The sequence below is a fragment of the Propithecus coquereli genome, unplaced genomic scaffold, assembly GCF_000956105.1.
Source record: "Propithecus coquereli isolate 6110/MARCELLA unplaced genomic scaffold, Pcoq_1.0 Scaffold37, whole genome shotgun sequence".
NCBI classification, from domain to species: Eukaryota; Metazoa; Chordata; class Mammalia; order Primates; family Indriidae; genus Propithecus; species Propithecus coquereli.
In genome coordinates this window covers 4,557,899-4,583,996 of record NW_012149396.1, presented here as the reverse complement: position 1 = coordinate 4,583,996, position 26,098 = coordinate 4,557,899, and the positions used below count along the sequence as shown (strand labels likewise).

At 38.8% G+C, this 26,098-nt stretch overlaps 1 protein-coding gene across 9 annotated transcripts in view; it reads left to right on the top strand.

Annotated features, from left to right (window-relative positions):
• TCF4 (transcription factor 4) overlaps window positions 1-26,034 on the top strand; it is a 392,852-nt gene extending 366,818 nt beyond the window's left edge. For 6 of the 9 annotated variants that reach the window (XM_012651754.1, XM_012651755.1, XM_012651756.1 and 3 more), the window contains 5 exons: window positions 863-1,066; window positions 20,022-20,157; window positions 21,784-21,934; window positions 25,168-25,397; window positions 25,886-26,034. In XM_012651754.1, coding sequence (XP_012507208.1) covers window positions 863-1,066; window positions 20,022-20,157; window positions 21,784-21,934; window positions 25,168-25,397; window positions 25,886-26,022 — 858 coding nt within the window. In that variant the 3' untranslated portion in view covers window positions 26,023-26,034. Of the gene's footprint in view, window positions 1-862; window positions 1,067-20,021; window positions 20,158-21,783; window positions 21,947-25,167; window positions 25,398-25,885 lie in introns of all 9 variants that reach the window. The other 3 variants (XM_012651753.1, XM_012651758.1, XM_012651760.1) reach the window with 1 other exon arrangement.
• Window positions 26,035-26,098: the final 64 nt, after the last annotated feature.

Here is a 26,098-nt window from a genome sequence, read left to right as displayed (position 1 = left end):
ACCCTGGAAAGTAGTCATTGATATCATTATTGACCACAATGAAAAAAATGAATGTGTAACTACATGTCCTTTTTCTTCACCAAAAACTGTAGTACGGGTCTTGTCTAGTTGCCAAAAACTAGGATCCCAAGGCCGAGAATAAAAAAAAGGTTCAGTGGTTTTTAATTGTATAAGGTAGTGAATTCTGTAGCAGAGTAGGGGCTTCGAAATCAAATGAGGCCCTCAGTGAACAATTGATTCAAGTCTTTGTCATTCTTTAGTCTTGAAGTCTTATGCAGAATTTTTAAAAAAATTTTTTTTGATGACCATTTTGAGGCCCTTACACACACACACATAGACACACACAAGCTAGTCTTGATGACAAATAGAAAACAAGAAACACAGATTAAAAAACTCAGCAAGAAACTATAATCTATATGCTTTTACTTGTCTCTCACTTGATACTTACATTATCATATGCCACAGAGGAGACCAAAGAAATACACTTGTAAGAAAAAAATTTAATTGGGAGACTATAAATAGATCATCTTTCTATTGTTATCTTTTTAAGCTCTTTAACCTAATACCTGCCAGAATGTTCCTTAAATTCAATAAATGTTTTTGTCTTCTAGTAAATCTACATCTCTTTCAAGCACAGTACAGTATAGCATACGTATGTTAGTATAATTTTAACATTAACATTTTCCACCAAGTTTCTAGGAACAATATTGTTTATTTTTATTATTGTTTTAAGGGAATATACTTTATTTGAAACACATATTTAGAAACTCGAAGTGTGATTTTGCCTGCTAAAGTTTTATTTACATAACTTAGGCATGCATTTCAAACTAAATCAAATTCGACATCGTTTGTTAACCAACAGCAAAGCCGAATTGAAGATCGTTTAGAAAGACTGGATGATGCTATTCACGTTCTCCGGAATCATGCAGTGGGCCCATCCACAGCTATGCCTGGTGGTCATGGGGACATGCACGGAATCATCGGACCTTCTCATAATGGAGCCATGGGTGGTCTGGGCTCAGGGTATGGAACCGGCCTTCTTTCAGCCAACAGACATTCGCTTATGGTAAGTGATGACATTTGCAGACTCTCTAGTTATCATGTGGAATTAGAATTTCAGGTATAACTACTACTGCTGGTTTGTTTTTTTAAAACAGCTTTGTTGAGATATAATTCACTTAACATACAATGCACCCAAAGTTTATCTATGCATATTAGAGCTTCATTCATTTTTATTGTCATATAATATTCCATCGTATGGATATACCACATTAAATTTATCCATTCATCAGGTGATGGACATTTGGATTGTTTCTACTCTGTGGCTATTACGAATAACACTCCCGTAAACATTCATGTACAAGTTTTTGTGTAGACACACCTTTCCATTAAGGAGTGAATGCTGAGTTATTGCTGGTGTTTGAAATTATCCATCTTGGTGACATTGACCAAAGGACACAACTTTAGTTCACATTACATTGCTAGTATTTCAGATATGAATGGATTTATTTTTTTTTTAAAGAAGCCAAAATAATGTCTTTCAATCCTGAATACAATAGGTAGAAATATATGGTGTTTTGGGCCGGGCGCGGTGGCTCACGCCTGTAATCCTAGGTCTCTGGGAGGCCAAGGTGGGCGGATTGTTTGAGCTCAGGAGTTCGAAACCAGAGAGCGAGACCCCGTCTCTACTAAAATTAGAAAGAAATTAATTGGACAACTAAAAATATATAGAAAAAATTAGCCGGGCATGGTGGAGCATGCCTGTAGTCCCAGCTACTCGGGAGGCTGAGGCAGGAGGATCGCTTGAGCCCAGGAATTTGAGGTTGCTGTGAGCTAGGATGATGCCATGGCACTCTAGCCTGGGCAACACAGTGAGACTCTGTCTCAAAAAAAAAAAAAATATATGGTGTTTTGTTTTGGTTTTTTTTTTTGGTGTATAATACATGGTGTGAGACTGTGTAATTTAATGTGGAGAGTAGCTTTTCCATTGTGTATTTATGAATAAGTCTATATTTGAATAATATTTAAGCAGATTTGTTCGTATTACAATTGGAATTTTAATTTTGCCCATTATTTTGGAGAATGTTCTTTTTTTTTTTTTTTGGATGATTACAAAGATTCAGAGAATCTTCTTAACAGAATTTTAACTGATGACAATTAATGGGGTGACCACATGGATGGTAATGTAAGTTTATCAGTGATTCTGTGTAATTCTGCTCCTTACAAACTCCTGCCTGATCACTAAACACCTTGGTGTCCTATTTTGTCCTTGAGGCTCTTTCAGAGTTGCTTGGATAAAAGTCTATTTTCCATCTTCACTGTAGTATGTCTTGTTTAAAGGTGGTTCCAAAAGGAAATGGACAATAAGTGCAAATTATTACGAAGTTCTTTTAAGTTCTTGCTCAATAGTATTCTTCCGTCTTCCTTTCAATTTCTCTTAATAAAAGACTAAGATTAAGAGTACCATTCTGTACGATATAATATTGAAACCTGCAACCAATTTGAAACCAAAAATACTGGTTTATAAATAGAAGCAATGAACTCACTTCTAAAATGTGGAAAGATATTTTTGAACGCCAAAGTCAAATCTTTTTTTCTTTCTTTCTTTTCTTTGACCTCTACCCTAAAAATTCATCATTGAGTAAAAATTATTTGTCTATGCGTGGCAGTTGCTAAGAGTTGACAAAAGGAAAGTCTAGATTTTAATTTAGCTTGGCCTCAGGTAATGTGTTAAATACACTTGGGATGCATATAATATGAGATTTTCGTTTGTACAGCTCTTTTTTTAAAACTACAATGTTTAAACAATACTGCTTTTAATTAAGAAATCTGGCTTTATTAAAAGCCAGATCTGTGACTTATAACCATTTCTGTATATCTGCTCTCAATCAAGAGAAAAATAGTTTGATTTCTGTAGCTGTGTTCGTTTTGCATATGTTAAACGGATGTAACATGCGCCCGGGGCATTGCTTCAGAGACAGTCTTTTTCATAAATATGTGAAGTTTGTTCTTAAATACCAGATGTAGGTTAAGTGGTTCTTTAAAATATTAAACTATACATAGACGCTTTTTTCAACTATTTGACCTTTGAATTGCCTTTTCTTTGAATCTGATTCAGAGGTGGAATGGGAGGAAAAGACTAGAATTATTTTTGGATAGGAGAAGTTGGACTGACCCTGGTGGAAGGGAGAGGGAGAAGATTGAATAGAACAGTAGAAAAAGAGAAATAATTAGGCAATATTATTACACAGAAACTTCTTTGATTTGATTTTGGAAAAAAAAACTATACAGGAGCAATAAAGCCACCAATTTTGCTGATGGGAAAAACTTCCTGTTCTCTTCTCTGGAGACATTTAATATGCAATCAAGGACAACCACAGAGCCGACCAGATCGTAGCGTAACTCCAAAGACATGGCACGTCAACAACCTGCTGCCCTTTGAAGCAAATGGGGTTTTACAGTCTTTCTCCTTTCTTCCTGAAAACCATCCAGCATGTCCCCAGACTCTGAATTCCTCAGCCTGAAACGCTAATGTGTGTGAAAAGGGTTGGATTGGCCTATCTTTCCTGTGCAAACGGGTATGAATTTTAAAACAAAAACAGAAGAACAAAGGAAATAGTTTTTGAATTTAGTCAGTCTGAAGTTAGCCTTTGACCGTTTGATACATTCCACAATAAAAAGGAAGTTTAAGGGGAAGAAAAAAAAACCTACCCTCCCTACCCCCCAACAACAACAAAAAATAAAATTCAAGGAGGATACTGGTAATGTTTTCCACATTTGAATTTTAATACATGAAACAGGCTATAAAACTTTGGCCAGCTGCAGTAAATAAAGTAGCCGTGGGAGGTATGCACCGGAAACTTCGGCAGAGAGCGGTGGTGAGAGTCTCATTCCCAACTACACACCTTCGTTTGTTGTTCTGGGGTGGGAGCGAGTCCCAGTAACTTGAAACTCATCCCAGTCCCGGTTTTGTTTTGAGCAAATCTCCTTCCTAACTCTCCTTAATAATTCCTTCTGATTAAAGAGTAGACAGCTTTGAATCCTGTTGACCTCCATACTCTTCTCGGTTCCTCTCTCCCCGCCTTCTGAAAATCAAAACAAAATGGCTTGGTAACTTGGAAGATGATAGAAGCATTTCTTTCTGCAGCAGCTTGAAAACCGTGGTGGGGAAAACTGTGGTTCTGCCTCGGCTGTTATGTTATCTCATTTAATTGCTAACATATTGTACTTAGCTTTTGATTCATAAAATGTTTTCCTTGGAGTTCTGAAGTCGGTCTTCAGTGATGTACTAAGTATTAGTATAATGAAAGGGATTTTTTTCACAGCGGCATGGCTCATAACACTGGAGTGAACGTTGTATACTTGCAAGCTTTCTAGATGATACTATTTGGCTATGTTCCTTTCCTGCTCAAAAGCCTTCACTGGCTTTCCATTACAAGATAAAGACCAAATTCCTTAGCCCAACATTTAAGATCCATGACCATTTACCAAAGCCTTACGTTCAGCTATTCCAATATGCAAAAAGTTTGCCAGCAAGACCAGTCTGCATATTACCAGAATTTGCCCTGTACGTTCTCGTAAGGTGCTTCTATATCTATTAATATCTGGCTTGGCCCTATCTGTTCATCTCTATCCATCTAATTCCCACCCATTCTCGAAGTACTGATTCAAATTCTTCCAGGAAGCCCTCCCTTGCCACCCCCACCCACTAGAGTCATTTTCTTCTTTACTGTCATAGCACTATGAGTCATACCATTACTAGATATTTATCCTACCCGGCTATACATAGCTCTGCACCTTTTATAGGTATGATTTCTGCTTGACCAACTGTTGTAAATTCCTTGAGCCCCACATATTATATTTTGTTTCTGTTCCAGTAAATAGATCATCAATCAAAAGGGAAGAAAAGAAATTGACATCTTCTGAGTGCCTGACGAGTTGCCAGGCCCTTTGCTAGGGGCTCCCTATACATCATCGAAGCTAGTTTTCACGAGAGCCCAGCGAGGATGATAACAGTGGCCATTCTAGGTGTTGGTAAAATGAGTCTTAGGAAATTTGAGCAGTTAATCTTGAGTCATGCAGCTAGATTTAGGTACATGGACTCTAAATTCAATGCCTTCTTTTCCTACCATGCATAGTCTCTCAAGATTATCTATGAGTACACCTTTTGAGAACTAATTTTAGGTGTTGGGAGCTCGTGATTTTTCAAGCTTCGATAAGTGATGGTTGGCAAAAGAAGTTTCCAGGTAGTCCATGGCCAAGTTCCCAGAGAAGCTCTTTTCCCACATGTAGAATAGAGAACTTTTTCTGCAGTGTGGTAGCATACTCAAATTAAAACCCACATTGTCTATGCACTTCTTCTTAAATCAACATATTTGTGCTAGGTGGCCAAGAGGTGTGACTGTTCCTCCTAGGATCCTTGAGGTAGTAAATGTTAAATTATTAATTTATTTTTCTTACCATAACCACCTACTTTACTAATAGAATTAAAGCAGAAATCTCTGCATGTGGGAGAATAAGGAAATAACCGGCTTGTCACTAACCTGGTTAGAAACTCTACCAAATATAATCCCCTCTGTGCCTCAGATACCTCTTGGTTAATCCTGATATTAAATTATCAGATTTCTTATAAATTATTGAAATAGCAATTTCCAAAATATAATTCCCTCTTATTCATTCAGTGTTCAGATCCACAGATGAGACCTGAAAGGAAGCCTTTCAAATGACCCAGCCTCCTCTTTTACCTGAATAAGTACAAAACCCACATCAAAAATGTCTTCATGTGACTCTCTTTGTGCTCCTGGTTATCTGTCAGTAGAGTCAGCAATGACCATTGAGAAATGATCTTGGTGTAGTTTCCAGATCTTTTTTTGTTTAAAGTCCATTCATTCATTTCAATAACATTTATCAATGGTTACCACGTCCAGGCTCCATGCTAAGACATGGTCTCTGCTATCAAGAGATTCACAGAGGTGGAGGAAACAATTTGCTGCGTATCAAATCTACTAGGCCCCGTAAGAGGAGAGAAAGATTGTGTGGTTGCCTGGTAGAGGAGCAGTGATCTCCTAAGAGAAACTGCTCTAGTTGACTCAGGGATGGGGGAGCCTATCAAACTTACCCACACCTGTCCTCAGCATTCCTTGAGACTCCCACAGGTGGGGGCATGGAACATACTTCAGAAACCACCAATATAAGCCAATCTTAGCCCAGTTTTCCTTTTTTCAATAGCATTTTTAGTTTTACTTTGGATTAAATAGAATTTTTCCAAAGAACATTCATTAGGCGAAGAAGCATCTTTTTATTTAACTGAGTATATGAAAACTTTTACCTCTCAGGGCTGCATAGGATAAACAACTTAAATTAGTTTTGTTTGCATAGAATCCAGACCACTGAATGTTAGATTCTAAAAGCACTCCCGGAGTCAGTTAGCCCATTGCCCTTGTTTTGCTGGTGAATGAAGACTGAGACCTCACCCAGGAAGGGGATGGGACCTAACCATGGGTTCTCACTGGTTTATGGCCAGGTAGGATTAGAAACCAGACAAACCAGCAGCTAGACCAACACTCATTATGCTGTAGCGCACACTGCCACAGTAGACTTTCTCTTTAACCTAATACCGTAGCCATTTCAAAACTGTGAGTGGTATTAAAAACCATTCTGTTACGGTCACTTAACGAATGAAATCCCAGAAAACTCTTCCGTTGCCCCTGGGCTCCTTGCAAAAAGTTGCTGTTTAGCTCTGCCAATAATATTTGGCAACAAGAGAGGGTAGTGGGCATTGCTGTGATGTAGCGTTTACTGGTGTGTCTTCATGGGAGTAGCAGGAATCAAAAATTGTTTCTGTGTGCACCTCTTCCACAAAAATGTGATCAGTAGAGGCGTTATCATCTTCAATCTTGCTCCTCTCAGGCTTTCCCAGATTTTGATGCCATAAAATTCCATGTATATTTGAGCGCATGCTTCATTTGTAAGCAGTTGTCACCATAGACTCTCAGGGACCTTAGAGATCCCCTCCACCCAGATCCCCCCATGATCCCCGGCCAAGCAGCCAGCAAGCCTCCATCAGCCTCCTTCCTCCTCCTCCAAGGGTGAGTAGCTCCAAATGCTCACAGAGCCCATTTCCATCAAACGTTTGAAATTTCTGCCTCTGGCTTCTCTGTACAGTCCTTATTTTTCTACCCAATAGAGTTGCCCCCAATCCAACCCAACAAACACTTGAGAAATCTTCAGTTATTTGAAGACAGCCTATGCAATGTTTTTTTTCTCTAAAGATATATATCTTCAAATATTTAACTTAAAAAAAAGTTTTGACTTCCTGTCATGAGCTCCATGACTTTCTAGTGCGTTCTCCCTAGTTTAGGAAGGATGTTTCGCCCCACACCCAGCGACTTTAAGTGTATAGAATCTCACACTGAACACAGTGCTCAAGCAATTACCAGCGTGGACTAGTGTGGATCTGTCACTTCCCCCATTCAATACATACATCTTCACAAAGGCCACTCATAAAGTCCTATGTGCTAATTTTGATGCTTTTGTCATCCTGCTGACATATATTAAACTTGTAATCAGCTGAAATCCATAAGCCACATGTCTCCCAGCTCCCCTTGTATGCCTTTTATTACACCTGTGCAAAACTTCGCATGATTTCCTGTTGCAGCCTCAGTGTGTCTCCAGTCTACAAGCTTACTCGAGGTCCTTATTCAGTCCCATACTTTGCCAACTCTGTTATTGGTGGACACGATGGGTGTCATTAATGCTCAAATCAAAGGCACTGATAATAATGTTGACCAGAGGAAAAGGACTTGAAGAAATTCTCTTAATTATGGATAATAGCTTCAGAATCCTTGAGCTCACCATTTGATATTTCTGTATTAATTTAAATAAAAGTCAAAAGGTTTTGAATACAGCAGTAGCAGTGAGACCATTTAAGCTCTGTTCAGCAACCCTTGCGATAAGTGGTTAGGACACTTATCGTGCATGCCCAGGTCTCAAAGCAGTGGGTTCCAAATTAGGTGTTTCCCCTTCTTTCTTCCCCAATACATATTTTATTCAAATTCAGACCCTTTGACCTCAAAACAGTCAGTCTGCATTGGGTGTCTCCCCTAAAGCTGCTCTCTGTGCTTCTGGGACAAACAAATCCTAGTTCTCTAATGTTCAGTATCCTCAAGCCATGAACCTTAGATAAAAAACAGAAACCTTGTTGTCTTCCCCACTTTTAAAATACTAAAAAAAAGAAAAATCTTTAAAACAGACCCTATATCCTCATCATATCCTTTCATTGTTTTCTTCTTAAATAGTGGAGGGAAAAGCAGGCAGACACTTTTAATAGCACAGTAATCATTTTTTTAGTTGAACTTTTGTTGAGTAGAAGGACACAATTGTAAACTATCCATAATTTGGAATAGGCACAACTCTTGCATTTTAAAAAATCCGATATTACCTTTGTCTTCTCCAGAAGGTAGATTTTCAAAGGGGGGAGGTATATATTGTATATATTAGAAAATACACATATGTTCATTCATTCACTCATTTTGCATCTGCTGTTCTTCACATGCTGTTGGGGATGCTTAGATGTGTATCAGAGAGTCTCTGATCTTACAGGGCTTTTATCCTGGTGGGGTGATAATTCAAGTATGTGTCTAACTATAATGCAAAGTAGAATTGTTAAGTGACCTAAGAAGGAATTCAAACAGCTAGGAAAAGCTTCCTAGAGAAGATGTCATTGAGCTCACATTAGAGTCTATGTAGAATTTCAACAATTAGAGATAGGATAGAAAAGGCATTGCAGAACCATAGGATAAACATGATTTAAAAACGAAAACAGAAAATAATGGCTCTTATGTGCCCAGATGGAAATAAGAAAATTGCCTGATGATACCAGGCCCTGTAGTTGCCAGCCTAGGCCACGTTAGGTGACAAGGCCCTCCATGCACGGCACAGCAGCTCCGACAATTGGCTCGAATATTTCACATGAGAGTCCACAGGAAGAGAGAGCTTTCATGTATATTTTTTACATCCAAATTAAGTTAACTCATGGAATTTTCCACCCTTAGGAATTAAAGTAGCAACTCATGAAGTAATTCAGTTATGTCATTCATACCAAAACAGAAAATACTGGAGCAACTTGGCACCGTTTGAAAGCCAAGATTAGGCCTTGGCCATTTTATATTTTTTTTAAATTCTGTGGCCGTTGTGTTATTTTAACTTTTATTGTGGCTGTAAATTTTTCAAATCAAAAGTATCTTAATTGTTTAGAAAACAGGAGTGTAAAATCGGTTCCTAACAAGAGGGTTCAGGCAAAGCAGCCTTAGGAATGAAAACTGAAAAGAAGTCGTAGCACTGACTGCATTTTCTGGAACATCGAGGTTCTACCTAATTGGTTGAAATTCACAGTTGTGCATAATTATGGCTTCCTCTGTATCCATAAATCATATTAGAACTATAAAGTTAAATTTAACCAAAAGATCTGTCCGATATTAGTTAAATGACATCTTTGGGGAAGCATTGTCCTGATACAATAGGCACATTCATTTTAAAGCAGTTAATTGGACACGTTGTCAAAAACCACGGTATTGAGTTTCCACGTTTTAATTTCGCATTTGCCTTCTCCCCAGCTTCTGCTCACGGCCGGGTCTCATATGGAGCTGAAAGTGTGTGAAAGTTATTGAAGAATGGTAGTCTCTGGGTAATGTTTCTGTTAGCTGCCCAAAATTTCCCCCCTGTAGTCTAGATGGGAAACAGCTGGTTTTTGTTTAAAAAGCTGTTTTGCAAAATGTCTGAATCTTGAGATATGGAACTGAGGTCACCGTTAAAGCAGGTGCTTGAGAACAAGTGAGGAAGACTCTGGGGCCCGGCTGGCTCCGTAACCTTCTGCAGGGCGCTTCCTATTAGAAGAAAAAGAGTTGAAGTTTGCTCCTTTATTTAGGACACAGACACATATAAATAAGTGCATTAGCAATACTATTAGAAATTGAGTATCTTTGAACGTAGTCAGCCCTTGAGTGAATAATGAGCTTGCTATGAAAGAAATGAAAATGATCATTTCCCCCACACGGCTGCAAATACGAGGGTCCAAGGTTGCAGTCTCCTTTGGAGATTATAAGTGCTTGAATTTCTTCTTTAAACACAGCAACGGTAAACGAACTATTATTTCAAATAGGTAGTACCATAGCCGACTGTGTCTTCTGAGTTTTTGGATGCAGTCTAAGGGCAAGGGAGAAAAGAAAGCTGACTTGGCAAGACCCATACCGAAGCAGTTTTGAAAAAAATCAAGCCAGAAACATGTGGAATCACTAAAGTCCAGTGCACGTCAGGTATCCACCAGTGTGAAGATGAAAGGAAATAAGCCTCCTCCCTTGGGAACTGGAGGTTATTAGCAGCTGTTTATCCAGTCGGGAATAGAGATTAACATTGTAATTTTTTTTTTAAGAACTAGAAGAAAATTTGTTTGGGAAGTTGGCTCTTCATATCAAGTCCCTGTGCATTGCCAAAAAAAACTTCCTTTCTCAGAACTCATGTACTAGCGTTGAACAATGTTATGATTCTCTGAGAAACTCTGGATTATCCAAAAGTCTTTCTCCATTGAATAGAACAGAAAAGGACAGGGAAATGGATGGATGTTTGCCATTGACACAGCCCCTTGAACTCTTTACAGTGTGACAGTAGCTGTTCTGTCTATTACCTGTTTTCCATCCTAACCCTAAGTGTGGGGCGTTCCGCCCCTGCCCCTCACACACACCCCCACAACTCAATCTCTGTCACTCTCAGGCATACGCAATGAATTTTGCATGTGTCCACTGCTTGTAAAATGACTTTTCATGAGATATTGGGAAGCTGCTTAGTACTTTGTGGTGCTTTATTCTAAAAATAAAAAAAAAAAAGAGTTGGATATTGGTATTTTTTTTCCTGATTTAATGCTACTCTTAATGTCATTTTCTTTTATTAAATCCTTTCTTTTGCTTTTGATCTTATTTATAGCAGAGCCACTGGTCATATGGAAACTATTATTGTATAGCTGGAAGATGAAAGACTTTGTTGCAATTAAATAAGAGTGAATCATTTGGGCCAATAATACACACATATAGTGAGGTACCATTTGTGTCCAAAATGCCCTGTGTTGTTCACTTTGTAGCAAAGCCATTGAGGTTTATAAAGGGCTTTACAAAAATCTGCTTTTTCTCAGAAATATGTAGTCTGACAATATGAAAACACATGTTAACACAGAGACCTTATCTGCTTGCTTCTTCACACACACACACACACACACACACACACACACACAATATTTAAATAATGCCACTTATTGATGTAAAATTGGAAATTTTCATTTAACTTGGAATATTATTTAGTGTTAAATGTTAGAGTTTAAAACATATATTTAGATAATCTGTATCAAAATTGTACCCATCATTCACAACCTATCTAAAATGCCACCTTCTTGAAGTAGTTCCTGGTTGCCCAAACAAATATGACTTCATCATCCTCGAAAACCTACCATGACCTTGTACGCTTTTATGACATTCATCTTATCTGGTCTTATATAGTAATTATATTACCCATCATTAAAATATAAATGCCTATAAAGTAATAGACTTATCTGTCTTTTATTATTTTCCCTGCAAATGCCTAAATAGTGCCTTACATATAGCAGACGTTCAGAAGTCATTTGTTGAATTAAATGGGATGTTTATTGTTTGATAGAAACATGTGAAATGTATATTTGACAACATCAAAGGTCTTAGATTTCAGACATAGTCTCACAGATCCATGCCATTTGTGTCATCATTTACTATTTAGGAAGCATCTAATTGCACATTGTAATATTACGCTCCTATGCAGTGACCTACACCCAGCCTCCTGCCCTTGGGACACCTACAACAAAAGACAAGTATAGCCTTTACAAACGGTGGCAAAACAAAAGCATTGGAGTTTATTCCATCTGCTATTAAATGATGCCCTTGAATGTGTGTTCAGAGTGATGTCTGTAATGAAGAGTCAGGGAAAGTCGTTTTGAAGCCCAGCTAGGTGCTGGGAAAGTAGAGAGCTCTGGAGATGCGCATGGTCATGAAGGGTCAGAGTGGGGGGTCTAGGGGACTGATAAAAGAGATGCAGGTGTTGAGTTAAGAGGAGAAACCAGCCCAGCAGACATAGCAGGGAAGGCTTTGCTCAGATCTTGGTGATGTGGGAGTGAACCCAACAGATGAGGGGCCATGAGGAGGGAACGGGAATGGTCCCGGTGTATCCAGGGAAAGGCTGCAGCAGCACAGGGCAGGCATCTTAGTCTTGATCCATAGAACAAAGGAAGGGTCATGCAGAAACCTTAATATGCAAGGGACCAAGTGATGGGGAGAGAATATTGATTTAAAAGGTGAGTATTTAGAAAGTGATGGGAAAGAGGTTTCATTAATGTAAGTAAGCTTCTTTACACTTCTACTCTCTTTCCAAATATTTGACAGTAAGCATGTGTTACTTGGATAATAAGAAAAGCATTTAAAAAATAAGGGCCAGTTGCTAATGATAAATCCCTAGGGATGGACCATCTGGGCTGGCTATAGAGTGTATTCTGTGGCATGAGTGTGCACTCAACACGGGTGTGCCTACACTTCAGGCATCCGGAATTCCAAGTACACATCCAGTGTCCAATTGTCTTTTTCTTTACTCTGAACAAAAGAAGCTGCTTACAGATAAGACTTCACCGTAATCTCTGTCCTAGGTGGGTTTGATTCACTAGGATTAGTTTCGTGCCACCTACTTACTAGCCTGCTACCTGGGGCAGGGAAGGGGTGGAGGAATGGGCTCTGTTAATCTCTTGCTATGGTCCCCACTTGGTGAACCACACCCAGTTATGGTTTCCACTGTAGGAAAATGCTGTGGAGAGTTGAGGGCGGGGGTGGAGATACAGAAGAGAGAAATGAAACAGTTTCAATAGATGGAACTTATGAGTTAGAACAAGAAAGATGAACTGAAGTCATCCTGGACCCATTTGCATCTCTTGAACTATATCACAGAATCATTCATTTTAACCACTTCAGTGGACAGTCCAGGGGAGTTTCAGCCTATCTGATCACATGACAGATAAACACTGCCAAGATCAGGAGCATTTAAATCATGTTTAAATGCTCTCGAAAATTATTTTAGTATCTGGAGAATAAGCATTAAATAAATCTCCAAGAATTGCACAATAAGGAATTACTTTAAATTTTAAGCAAAGTATAAGTGAAGCTGTGAGATTTCCAGAAAAAAAAAATTAGGTCTTCTCAAGACAGTTATGAAATCTTCTCCCAATAAAACATTTTAAGAATCAAACTAAAATCCAAACAAAAGAATTGAATCCAGATCTGACTTTAGTGAAAAGTCTATTAAATGTTTAATCATACGAATTTAAAAAATAGTCTGGTAATTTTTTAAACTGAGGAATATGGAAATTATATTTGTGGTTGGAGTGTCCCAGATGTTAGGTCTTCTCCCACAAGAGGTGATGATTAGGGGTAGGTAGATCTAGAGTCTCTGTGCTTCCGGTATCATTCCTCATGGTATCTGTCTACTGCTGCCATTTCATGAACTCGCAAGCTCCCATCTGTGAACCATTAAAAAAAGTTTGCCTGATCACTTCCCACCTCTTTAAAAGATGCACTTTTAGACTGAAAGGTATTTTGCACATTTGAGAAAATAAGTTTGCTTTCCTCTAATATTACGGAGATCTGGCAAGATAATTGAAACTGAAATCTAGTACTCTACGACTGTCATGTATAATTGATATTTCATGGGGAGATTACAGTTCAGACACCAAAACTGTTTTCTGTATCAGTGGGTTTCTAATTACAGTGAAAGCCCATCAACTTTTCTTTTGTGTTAATGGAAAAACAAGAGAGAAAAGTAAAAGTTACCAGGACTTTTTTTACTTTGTTCCATTTTCTTGTTTTCTTCTTTTTAAAAAAACACGTAGGTCAAAAGAAAAATTGTAAGCAAGGTGCCATTAATAACAAACTTTATTTTGATATACCAAAATGTTTATAATAGTATATCCAGTTTTGTGTCATTATCACTTGGTCTAGAAATTGATGACAAGTTTCCTAAAGTTCCCATCCTACACTCTTTTAGAAGGATTATGGTAGAATAGAAATAACTGAGGTCTGAAAGCCTGTTTTGAAGCAGTTATCTCTGGAGATAACATTAACTAGGATTGAATAACTGCCAAATGAAATTTAATACATTTTCCCATCCATGAAATAGGCCTCTTAAATACAACAGAATAATTACTTTCACAATACTCCCTGGAAACAAAGAGAGCAAAAACATTGAATGTCTTTTTTGTTTGTGGTGTTTGTTGTTAGCTTGAGGATGAGGACAAGGGTATTTACCAAGATGCTCTACGTATCCCCATATAAAAACAGCCTGGCCAACAGCCACCTAATTTAAAACTGCATGTCTTTTAAATCTGTTTATGTTTGAGAAGTCGTGGCAAATATTAAATTTTATAATTTAGTTAGACATCTTTGCCTGGGCCTGAGTTGGTGAACTGTGATTTTTTTTCCCTCTAAGATAAAGAAAACTAAAATGATTTTCATTTATATATATGTGTGTGTGTGTGTGTGTATGTAATCTGCTTGTACATAGTTGTGTGTATATATGTGCATATGTGTGTATGCATTTTTACATGCACACTGCTTTAAAACAAAATCTCCAGGAACTAAACCCCTTCGCCCTTTATATTTGCCCTTTAACTCCCTTCCCTCCCCTGTGTGTATGTATGTATCTGTGTGTGTGTGTGTGTGTGTGTGTATGTATGTATGTGTATGTATATATATATATATATATCTCCAATCCAATTGTTCAGTGTTATTTCTGAGTTCAAAATCTGTCTTAGATCTCCAACTAGACATTGACCGAGTCACTTAAATATTCTCAGCCTTAGCTTTCTTCTTTGTAAAATGAAGAATTTAGTTTAACCGATTTCAACCTTAGCCCTTAAAGTCTAAGTTCTGTGACTTAAAAGTGCTTCTAATATAGCAATCCTTTCCTTGGAAAGTAAGGTTATTTAAGATTATATGGTGCTTACGTGATTCAAAAGAATTAATGCATATCTCAAGGTATTTAATTATTCCCAATGATAAATGCACACAGGAGAATTTAAATAGCTGTATTGGAATTTGAATATAACTTGACCTAAGATACAGTGTAACTTAGATATTTGCATGTACCTGGACCGGTAATGATTTACCAGGCCTGTGGAAGGGACAGCCCAAGGCAGCCAGGTTTAGACCCATGATCTTGTCTCCTCCTCCTCTTTGTAGCTCACTGGGTCAGGAAAATACCTGTTTCTAGGGTGGCTCATTCATAGGATGCCCCATGTCTGCTTTAAAATGAGCTGGGCCATCAGATGATCTCGGCATTCTGAACTGAGAAATACTAAGACAGAGAGGGAGTTAGCAGTTACAGAACCTGAAAGAGTGTACCAAGAAATGCCAAGAAGGAAGAGTCCAGCCTATAGTTTGAGGGGGCAGGAGCCAGACAGAAGCCAAGGTGCCCTCAGAGGGAGGAGAGAGACCAAATGGCCCAGAAGAGGCAATGAATGGCCTTAGGTCCCAAGAACTCTCTGGGTCCAAAACCTAAGTTACAGAAATCGTTACTATAAATCTCCTTTTATTTTAATAAACTTGAATAAGTCTCTGTTCCTTACTGTTAAAACTACCACCCTAAATTGATTAATACACAGAAATCTTCCAAAGGATCACGATAAGCCCCATGAGGATAGAGACCACATCTGAGTTATTCGCCACTCTATTCCCAACACCTCATTAAGTGGGAAGCATGGACTAGATTAGAAAATATTTGTTGAATTAATAAATATACTCTCTGATCAACCGATTAATAATTATGGAATAATTTTTAAATTTTACTTTTATCTTTTACTTTAAACATAAATATATCTAAAACTATAAATGTGTGACTATGAGGAGACTGTAAAGATTGTAAAAAATTTACAATCAGCATTAATAGAATTAACTGTTTCATAAGCTGGCTTTTAACTTTAGGCTATTATTATCTATATGAAAAGGTTATCAAAATAGGGCTTCAGTGAAGTATGGATTTTCTGAAAATAGGAGCCATGTGTCATACTTAGAATTAATTCGTAAATTAAAGGAATATTCTTTTTCCTATTTACATCATTATATATTTGTTACATGAAAGTGTACAAATCCCTGACTTTTATATATACAGATGGCAGTACTGGTTACTCTATTTCCAGATTATTTTAGTGATGGATTTGTGCTGACCATCCACAGTGTTTCTTTCCTGGTCTCTTACGTGACCAGAAATAATGTTTCTGAAAGAGAAGTAAATAGGGTTAGAACATGCTGTCTGTGACCAAGGAAACAAGCAAAGCAAAGCTAATTCTTCAAATTGGAATACTGTTCCATAGTCACAGACAATGGAATTGATCCCGGAGAATCAAGCTCGTTACTGCTTGGATCTGGACGTATCAGCGGTCATTTGTGTGACCTGGAATACACATAGTGACAAGGGAGGCTTTAAGACATCAAGGACAACTCTGTCTCTAACTTCCTTTGTGGAAGAGGATTGATACTATTTGTGATGCTCTAAGATGATCTATAGAAAATAGGCCAAGTAACATACATGTCTAAAATCCAGACAAAAATATCATTGGAACAACTATATTTTCAAATATATTTATACTGTCTAAGATTTTTCTGTCATTGTACAGGAGAAAGATTTGAAATCACATGAATATGAACTAAATAGAGACAGAGCACAAAGATGACCATGAGTGAAGGTAGCTGGAGTTTTGAGGGTTCTTGAACTACGTAGACTGTTACTTTTATGTAACATGCAAGTATATTCAATTCAAACACATAATACTATCTGTAATTATTATGTACCTATTATGTACCAATTGTTTCGCATGTACTATTGCTATTCCTTACAATAAACCTGAGACTTATTCTCTATATAACTTTTAGTGTTATTTTCTTCTTTTTGCATTTGGGTAACTTACAATGGTTATACAGCTAACAAATAAGCCAGTTAACATTTAGAATCTAAAGTCATGCGTGGTGGCTCATGACTGTAATCCCAGCGACTTGGGAGACTGAGGCGGGAGGATTGCTTGAGTTCAGGAGTTCAAGACCAGCCTGGGTGACAGAATGAGACCCTGTCTCTTTAAAAAAAGAAGAGGAATCTAGATGCTGTTGGCTATGATTATTATACTCTTTTCACTCAGTTACACAGTCATAATAGTTGAGGCAAAGAAAGTAAAAAGGTAATTGGTTGTGCGTTCTTTTTTCCTCATGTGAGAACTTATCTCAGTGTGCTCTAGAGCTGTGGTCCCCAACCCCGGGGCCACGGACAGTACCGGTCCATGGCCTAATAGGAACCGGACCACACAGGAGGAGATGAGCGGCAGGTGAGCAAGCGAAGCTTCATCTGTGTTTACAGCTGCTCCCCATGGCTTGCGTCACTGCCTGAGTTCTGCCTCCTGTCAGATTAGCAGCAGCATTAGATTCTGCATTATGGCGAGTTGTATAATTACTTCATTATATATTACAATGTAATAATAATAAAAATAAAGTGCACAATAAATGTAATGTGCTTGACTCATCCCAAAACCATCCCCGCCACCCTGGTCTGCAGAAAAATTATCTTCCAGGAAACTGGTTCCTAGTGGCAAAAAGATTGGGGAACCACTGCTCTAGAGGGAAAAAAATTTCAGGATCAATAACTGAATATGTTTTAAGTGAACAACAAAATATTAACCTTTTGTTAATCACAGATGCCTACAAAGAAGTGATGTCAATAGAATGATTCTGAAATAGAAAGAATATACATCTTCCCTATGCTCAAATCTGTGGTTACCCTCAGTGATTCCAATTTTGAATCATTCTTTGTGGAAATTCAAGAAGTTAAATCCATTGGGAATACCAATAAATATGAATCAGCAATAAGGTAATTATTTAGGTTTACATTGACTGACAGACATAAAGAGGTACCGTTTGATCAAGGCCTGTAAAATTCATGCTTTCAAGTTGACATCTAGATTGAAAGGATAATCATTTGTTCAATCAGTCTTCTAAATGCACGAATATAAAAATGGCAAATCAAAGCCCAAATGGAAAATACCTATCACTCTTATGGGGAATAAAAATATATAGGAAGAGTGAATGAAAAATGGTTGAAGGAGCCAGGTGGTCATGGTCTGCCTGTGAGAGAGTAGACTTTGGCCCCAGAGGAAAGACAGGAGGGTTGTGTCTACACGGTTGACTACATGGAAAGGGTCTGCACTTGCGCCATGGGACCCCAGAAATTGAAAGTAGGACCAGTGAGTGGAATCTACAAAGAGGCCAATTTGTTGTGGAAATGGAATGGCTGCTTTGAAAGATAATCAGGGTCTCCGTACATTTGAAGTACCTCCATAGAGGCTGAATAACCACCATCCAGAAAGTTCTGTGTTGCATCACAGGCACCAGGTGGCAGATAGCACAGGACTTCCCAGATGTCTCAGCTATAGCATTCATGTATACTTCTGATGCTTATAAGCCTGAGTCTTTTGCTATTCTTGCTATATTTTGAATCTGAACAATGAATATGATTTATATGATCCTCTTCACCTGAATTATTTGTGTGTGTGTTGTTTTGGAGCCTGCGTGTGTGTGTGTGTGTGTGTGTGTGTGTGTGTGTGTGCGCGTGCGCGCGCACGTACATATAGGTGATATTTAATACTTGGCTGTCTTTAAATAGCATGTGCTTTGGTCCTGTGCATTTGTTGTTGGTTCAGATTCTTGTTGTGCATTCTTTAGAAATACTCTATTAAAACATTTTGGTAGCAAAAGAGTGAAGATTCTGCTTTGTGATGTTACTATTTTTGGATTAGAAAAATTGAACTTTGATTCATAGCAATATAAATGCATGAGTAAATATTTTTTAGTTTTAGGCCCACTGTCCTGCATAAATGCTCACTTAACAACAGGCTCAGAAAATAACTACTTACAAATACAAAGGAAAATATGAACTACTCATGTTCCTCTTGGTTTACAAATGCTTAATGGTTTTGCTTTAAGGCACGTGCTGTAAATTGCTGCCACAAGTTCAGTGTCTCTGGACCCCAGAGTAGGTAGTAGTAGTAAATAAAAAGCTCAGCAGTATCTTTTTTTTTTCAAATCAAGTAATCATGCGGTACTCTATAATTTTATTCTTGGAAGCGTAAAGAGTGTTTACAATATGGTGTCTTTCTAGGATCAGAATAGTGGGGGGAAAAATGGAAAAATGTCCAAACATCTTTGCATGGCAATGATGGCATTACTGGTGTGTTTAATAAAACCTTTATTGGTACATTTTCCGGTGTGGTGGCATTGGCAGAAACGGTCCCCCTTTGGATTTGGAACTCAGCAGCTGATGAAATACAGTAAACATTAATTTGGAGTGGGCTGCCAGTTTGGGAAAGCCAGGTGACATTTTATTATATTTGTACCGAGCAGGGGCTATGTCCCATACTGCTGTAGCTTCCGCTGTCAGAGGCTTAGCTGGCATTATGGAAAAAAAAAAATGGCAGGCCTGAGAATCTTATCCCCTGAAATGAAAGTCGAATGCCAAATTGAAATTCCTGTAGGATTTCCGATAGCAATGGGGGAATTGAGAAGCCCACAATTAAGCATATGGGCATTAAGATAATTGTCAGATCTGTTGGCGGACATGATAGAAGACAGATGGGTACGAATCAGTGCGCTCCACTGCAGCACCCTGGGAGACAATTTGACGTTTTACCTGCCTGAGATACTCTGCCATATTTGTCACTGAATGTACAGCTCGGCATCTTACTGAGTATTAAGTGTTTTCGCAGGGAATTAGAGGTGCATGTGCGGTCCTTCAGCGCCCTCTAGTGAAATGCATTTGGGAGGATTGTTTTTCTAAGGCCAGTTTTCTTTCACCAGGTCCTTGCTGCCCCTGGAAATAGCTTTCGCACCTCTGGTTCCCAATAAACCCTGTGGTCCCTCTCACCCTTTCAGGTTGGGGCCCATCGTGAAGATGGCGTGGCCCTGAGAGGCAGCCATTCTCTTCTGCCGAACCAGGTGCCCGTCCCACAGCTTCCTGTCCAGTCTGCAACTTCCCCTGACCTGAACCCGCCCCAGGACCCCTACAGAGGTAGGTCTGCCTCGGAAGGGCACTTCTGACCTCTCTTAAACAGCAATAGACCCCATGTTGATCCCCAGCTTACTTGGCGTTTGTCCCTCCGGAAGCACTGGCAGAAAACCAAAGAATCAAATTTGGTACCAAAATGGTAAGTAAATGGGAAAGTATGTGGAACTCAGCCTGCTAATTGTGTTTCTTCAATAACTGTTTTCCTCAAACATCCTCTGAAATCCTGGTCCTATTTCAGCAGGGAATGAGGCAACAGACTGATGAGAGGAAATTTTATTTTCGCTATTTCCACATTTTTCTCATTCAGGTCCTCTAATGTGGTTAGTCGTGGCCTGAAAATGATATTTCCAAATGAATAGGAAGGAAGGAAATTGTTCTTGTTGTTTAAGATGGAAGGAAATGTAGGTACATTTAAAAAATGGAACTTGGTTGGGTGATTTTCACTCTTGAGTCACCCAGCCCCGTAATGATCACCTCATACCAGTGACCACGAGCAGCTTTTCGTGACCCAGGGAAGTTGTGCCACAGGGGCAAGACCTGGGTCCCAGGCTCCCTGTGCTGTCTGCTGGCCAGCCGACCAGAAGTCACTCAAATAACATCTCATTCCCTTCACATTTAAAATAAGAATGATAGCACTGCCACATGAATACATATAAACAGTATTTCAACTGTTAAATGTTACACAAATCTGAGTATTAATTATATATATGGCTATGTCTGCCCTTTTTTATCTAAAGAGTAATAATTTGATCACCCTTTTTTTTAAAGAGCCTCTTTGTTTTGCTCTCTTTGTCCTAGATCTGTGCTTCTCAAACTGTAATGCGCATAAGCACAACTTGAGGATCTTGCTAAAATGCAGGTTCTGATCCGGTAGAGCTGGGGTTCTGCATTTCTAATGGGCTCCCAGGTGACAAGGATGCTCCTGGCCCATGGACCAAATTTTGAGTGACAGGGTTCTAGAATACACAGATTACAAATAGAGGGAAATACTCAACCTGCATGCTTCTACCTTAGAAATACATTATTACATTAGGGCTATGTTTTAAAATGTGGTGTGATCTTGAAAAGTTGAGAAATATATATTTTAAGCTTGAAATTTCTTCACTGAGCAGTGAACTACCTTCCATATGTACCATTTTTAAATGCTGATTACTCCTTGAGAATAAGAGAAGCTTAATTTTGGAATATCATTAGGGTATCTATTGAAGTCTTGACTGAACATATTTAGCATACTCCCTGGGAATTATATTTTAAGGACATTTTTCTATTAAATCATTGCATATGGAAGAAACTCAATATAATAGCTGATATTTACTTGGGTTCTTAATCAGAACATTGAGGTGTGTGATTTTCATGATTATGATTTTCATTGCAATTAAGTTGATGTTTTGTAGACAGTGAAATTACCATCTACTCCAAAAGATTGCAAAATAGAATTTAACCTTAGAGCCAATGCAGGGAAAACTTGTTTCTGCAGGTGCATTTTTGAAACATCACCAGATAGCAGGAAAAAAGTGACAGAAGGATCACAGTTCAGCAGTATGACTTGTCTAGCTGGCAGCTTTGCAATCTGGGGTGTAGGCATCGAGTTTTTGGTGTACCTGTCACCTGGTTTCTTTTTTTCTGTAGGCATGCCACCAGGACTACAGGGGCAGAGTGTCTCCTCTGGCAGCTCTGAGATCAAATCTGACGATGAAGGCGATGAGAATCTGCAAGACACGAAATCTTCCGAGGACAAGAAATTAGATGACGACAAGAAGGATATCAAATCAATTACTAGGTCAAGATCTAGGTAACAGTATATAATACTGTCGCTTCATTTAATTCCTTTATTGGACTTTGATGAAGTGAACAGAACAGGAAGAAACTATTCAGTTTTTTCCTGGCAGGTAAATCTACAGCTGAAAAAAAAAATTAAAGGCCCAATCTAGAAGTACTAAAAGTATCCTTTAAGATACCTGTACTCTAGTGAAGCCTGAAATGTCTTTGCATTTATGAATTTGGACCCAATGCCAGCGACACACACTAAAAACAATTTGTAACTGATTCAAGTGCAAACGGTTTATTTTCAAAACTATACTTACCCTACAAATTTGGTCAGAAATGTTCTTTTCTAAAATATTTCTAAAAAGAGATCATAGCCGTGTTAAAAAACTCAATTGGTATATGTACAACTGTTACTTTTTTCTTACCTTTAAAGTAAGAAAATAGTGATTTCCCAGCTTTATCCTAAACGTGCTGATGTATATAAGAGTAATACCTAAATTGCTAATTTTTTTCCTCCCGGATACCACTTTCTACAGAAAACACAACTGCAGGAAAATAGCTTCTGGTTGGTTTGTTTTGAAATATCCATTATCTTTAAATTAAAATCTGTCTCCTTGTGCTTTAATCTGGTAATCAGATGGTTTTTGAAGACCTTGACACCATGTACTTCGCCTCAATTCCCTTGGGTTGTTTTTATTTGCAAAGTAAATTAACTGTACTGACACTATAGCATCCTTTTTAAAGGCTGGGTTCTCAATGTTCTATCTAATATCCTTTGTCGATTAAGAACACATTGGCGTTTCATGTTGCCCTTATAGTTATTGAGATAAATTACATTACATGACCTGCCACAAGTTCCAAAAATGTGAATGCTTCTAGCTTACCCCTTCTCACTAACCTTACAGAGTTTCCTGATTCTCGGCCACATTGGCAAGAAATCCCAAGGAGGGGATTTCACATCCTTAGTCAGTTCTTGGTAATTTAACTAGTGGCCATAACTTATGCGTATTAATGGATCCTTTGAAGTTTCAGAACAACATTTTAACTTGCTATTGAGAAGCTTCTTGTTTTAAAAGGTCACTCTTGTGGCATTTACTTACGTATGCCTCCAAAGCTGTGTCGTTAGGCAATGCTTTTCAAATCTAGGCAGTTTTATTTGCATAACCAATTTATTTATAAGCAGATAGCCAGTTCTAATTAGTTATTAGCCTGAAAACCTTTGGAAGACAAGTTCCCATTTTTAAGCCCGCTTTGTGTAAGGCATGGCACATCTTCGATGTATAAAAATGTTACCCAAATTTTTGGTGTCAGAACAGGCCCAGAAAGAGACTTGACTTCATTCTCTCTGACTTATTATGTCCTATTTGCATAGTGGAATATAGGAGTGAATTAATGGCAACCTTGATGTCCTTGGCATCAGCAGTGGTCACGGGGGGAGGAATCAGAACAAGTGAAAAGGATGAGGAGGCAGAGAAAGAGGGCCTCTTATGATTGCTTCAGTTGAGTTGCGTGATCACCGGCACACACCTGTAGCAGATAGTGACATCTGGAAAGACGTTGAAGCCATGGGGAGAAGATGTCTTACAGCAACTTTCTGTAGTGTGTTCTTCCTCCCCTCTAACTTCCCCTCTTCACAAGTGTTCTTGGCTACATACATCATCTTTATGTGCAACATGTACTTGCAACCCAAGAATGCCATTATCATATTTGATTGATTAGAGCTTCTCCAGTGTAGTCGGTCCTTATTACGATTCAGAAGTTACCCAGAGATTCTCCAGAATGGGAAGTCAGAGCCATCCATGTTCAGCCAGCATTCATTACGTGTATGTTGCATTGACTAGATAACGTGCCGTGTCTTCCAGCTCTGAAATGATGTAATTAATCATCTTTGTTCTGTGAACATTTCAGATGTGTGAACTTTTACAGCAAAGGTTAACCTTCGTGGTCCTGCAGATTGACGATTTAATCTCTAGGCTAACGTCATTACCAGTTGTCACCTACAGATTGTTTCTTGTAATGGGGAGTCTATTGCTTTTCAGTGACATTTACTTTATGTTTTATGTCTTGATATCCAAAAAATTTTCTTGTTCATGTTAATTAGCAATAGGCATTATTTGTTCTTTGTTCTGTTCTGCCTTCTTGAGACATCTTCCATATCTCTCTTTTTTTATGATAACCCTTGAAATATTTGAAACCTGCTGCCATGAAAACTTTCCTCATACGATGTCCTTTCCAGATGGCTCATCATCCAATTTCCTTCCATTAGAAAGTTTCTAATTTGTCACTGTGACACCCAGAAATGGACAGAACCAATCTGATCTTTTCAGACTATGTTGGGTCCCACTATCCCTCTATTACAAATCATAGAATATATTGGTTATCACACTCAGAGATTAGCTTTTGGCTTCATTTTTGACTCACAACAAGGTCATGGTCATTTATAATCGGTAGATGTTTGGTTTTTGTATTATTTTGCATAGCTGATATCAATTCCGCTGTCCCCAGCTTGTTCTGGAAATCATAAATGTCTATAACATTAAAAACCATAGAAATCATGTTATATTATAAACATGTTAAATATAAACGTTATATTTAACACATAGAGAAAAATGAGGCTCAGATAGAGTAAGTGGATTGACCAGGCCTTCGAAGCAAAGTAATGGTGACACCTGGACAAAAGCCCACTGTCCTTGACTGCATTGCTCTGGTGTCTTAAATGTAGGACTTTCTTCTTACTCCTGTTAAGCTGCCTTGTGTTTATTTTGACCTATCAAAATCTTTTTTCTGTCACTTGTTTACCCTAGATGTCAGATGTGACAGTATGAAAGTTTTTAAAAGAAATGTTAGGTATAAACAGTCTTTCTGAAGTGTGGTGATGCAGTATAGGCTACGTGTAAGTTGGCCAAGTCCTGCTTGGCAGGATGTAATTGTATCTATAAAGCTTTGTTTCCCCTTTTCAAGTCCCAACATTAGTATATGCACACTCTGGGCCCTAACTGTAATGTAGAGCATCCTCACCTGTTTGGTTTAGGTTTAATGTCTGGGAGAAACCAAATATCTTTTGTATTAAGGACTATCACAGCCATCTCAATCAATCCCAAGGTCAAGTGGATATAAAATTCTGCCAAGGACGTGGCTTGAAATGGAAAACGTTTCCCTGAAAACTCTGGAAGAAAACAAAGTAATTTAAGTGCCTTCTTTTTCCCCACACCATTAGAAAATGTTGCATCCCTTTTTGCCCCGCAGCAATAATGACGATGAGGACCTGACGCCAGAGCAGAAGGCGGAGCGTGAGAAGGAGCGGAGGATGGCCAACAACGCCCGCGAGCGCCTGCGGGTCCGCGACATCAATGAGGCTTTCAAGGAGCTCGGCCGCATGGTGCAGCTCCACCTCAAGAGTGACAAGCCCCAGACCAAGCTCCTGATCCTCCACCAGGCAGTGGCTGTCATCCTCAGCCTGGAGCAGCAAGTCCGAGGTCAGTGCAGGGCGGGTGGCCTGCGTGCAGAGCCCCCGGGGAGCTGGCAGCGGGAGTGGGCCAAGGTGGGCACACCAGCCTTGGTAGTAGCACATAGTTGACTTTTGAGCATCATTCCCAGTAATTGTTTCGATTGCAGACCCTGTGAAAATCAGTAAGGCAGTGTCCCTTTCTCCTGTCATTAAGTTATAGGATGCTCTTATGAATAAGACTACACTGTGACTTTCCGTATGCACTGTAAGCAATCAAAGCTTAGTTTGTTGGCTTTGCCAGCCTTTTTACACTGTAGAGTGGCTGTACCGATTCACCATGCAGTTCAACTTTTACTACTGACTGACCAAAAGAATCGCCGTGGTGTGCATTGACTAACTGTTCTTTCTTTCTGTAATGTAAAAACGGAGAAAAAGGGTCAAGCACGCAGGTTGCATTACTGCCTCTGGGAGAAGCCTTGGCATTAACTAAATGCCCTGCGCTTTAATCCCCTACAGAAAGGAATCTGAACCCGAAAGCCGCTTGTCTGAAAAGAAGGGAGGAAGAGAAGGTGTCCTCGGAGCCTCCCCCACTCTCCTTGGCCGGCCCACACCCTGGAATGGGAGATGCATCAAATCACATGGGACAGATGTAAAAGGGCAAGTTGGTTTTCAGCTGTTTCTGAAATCATTCATTCGTAACTCTCACTGCCGCGTCAGCCATAAAAGTCC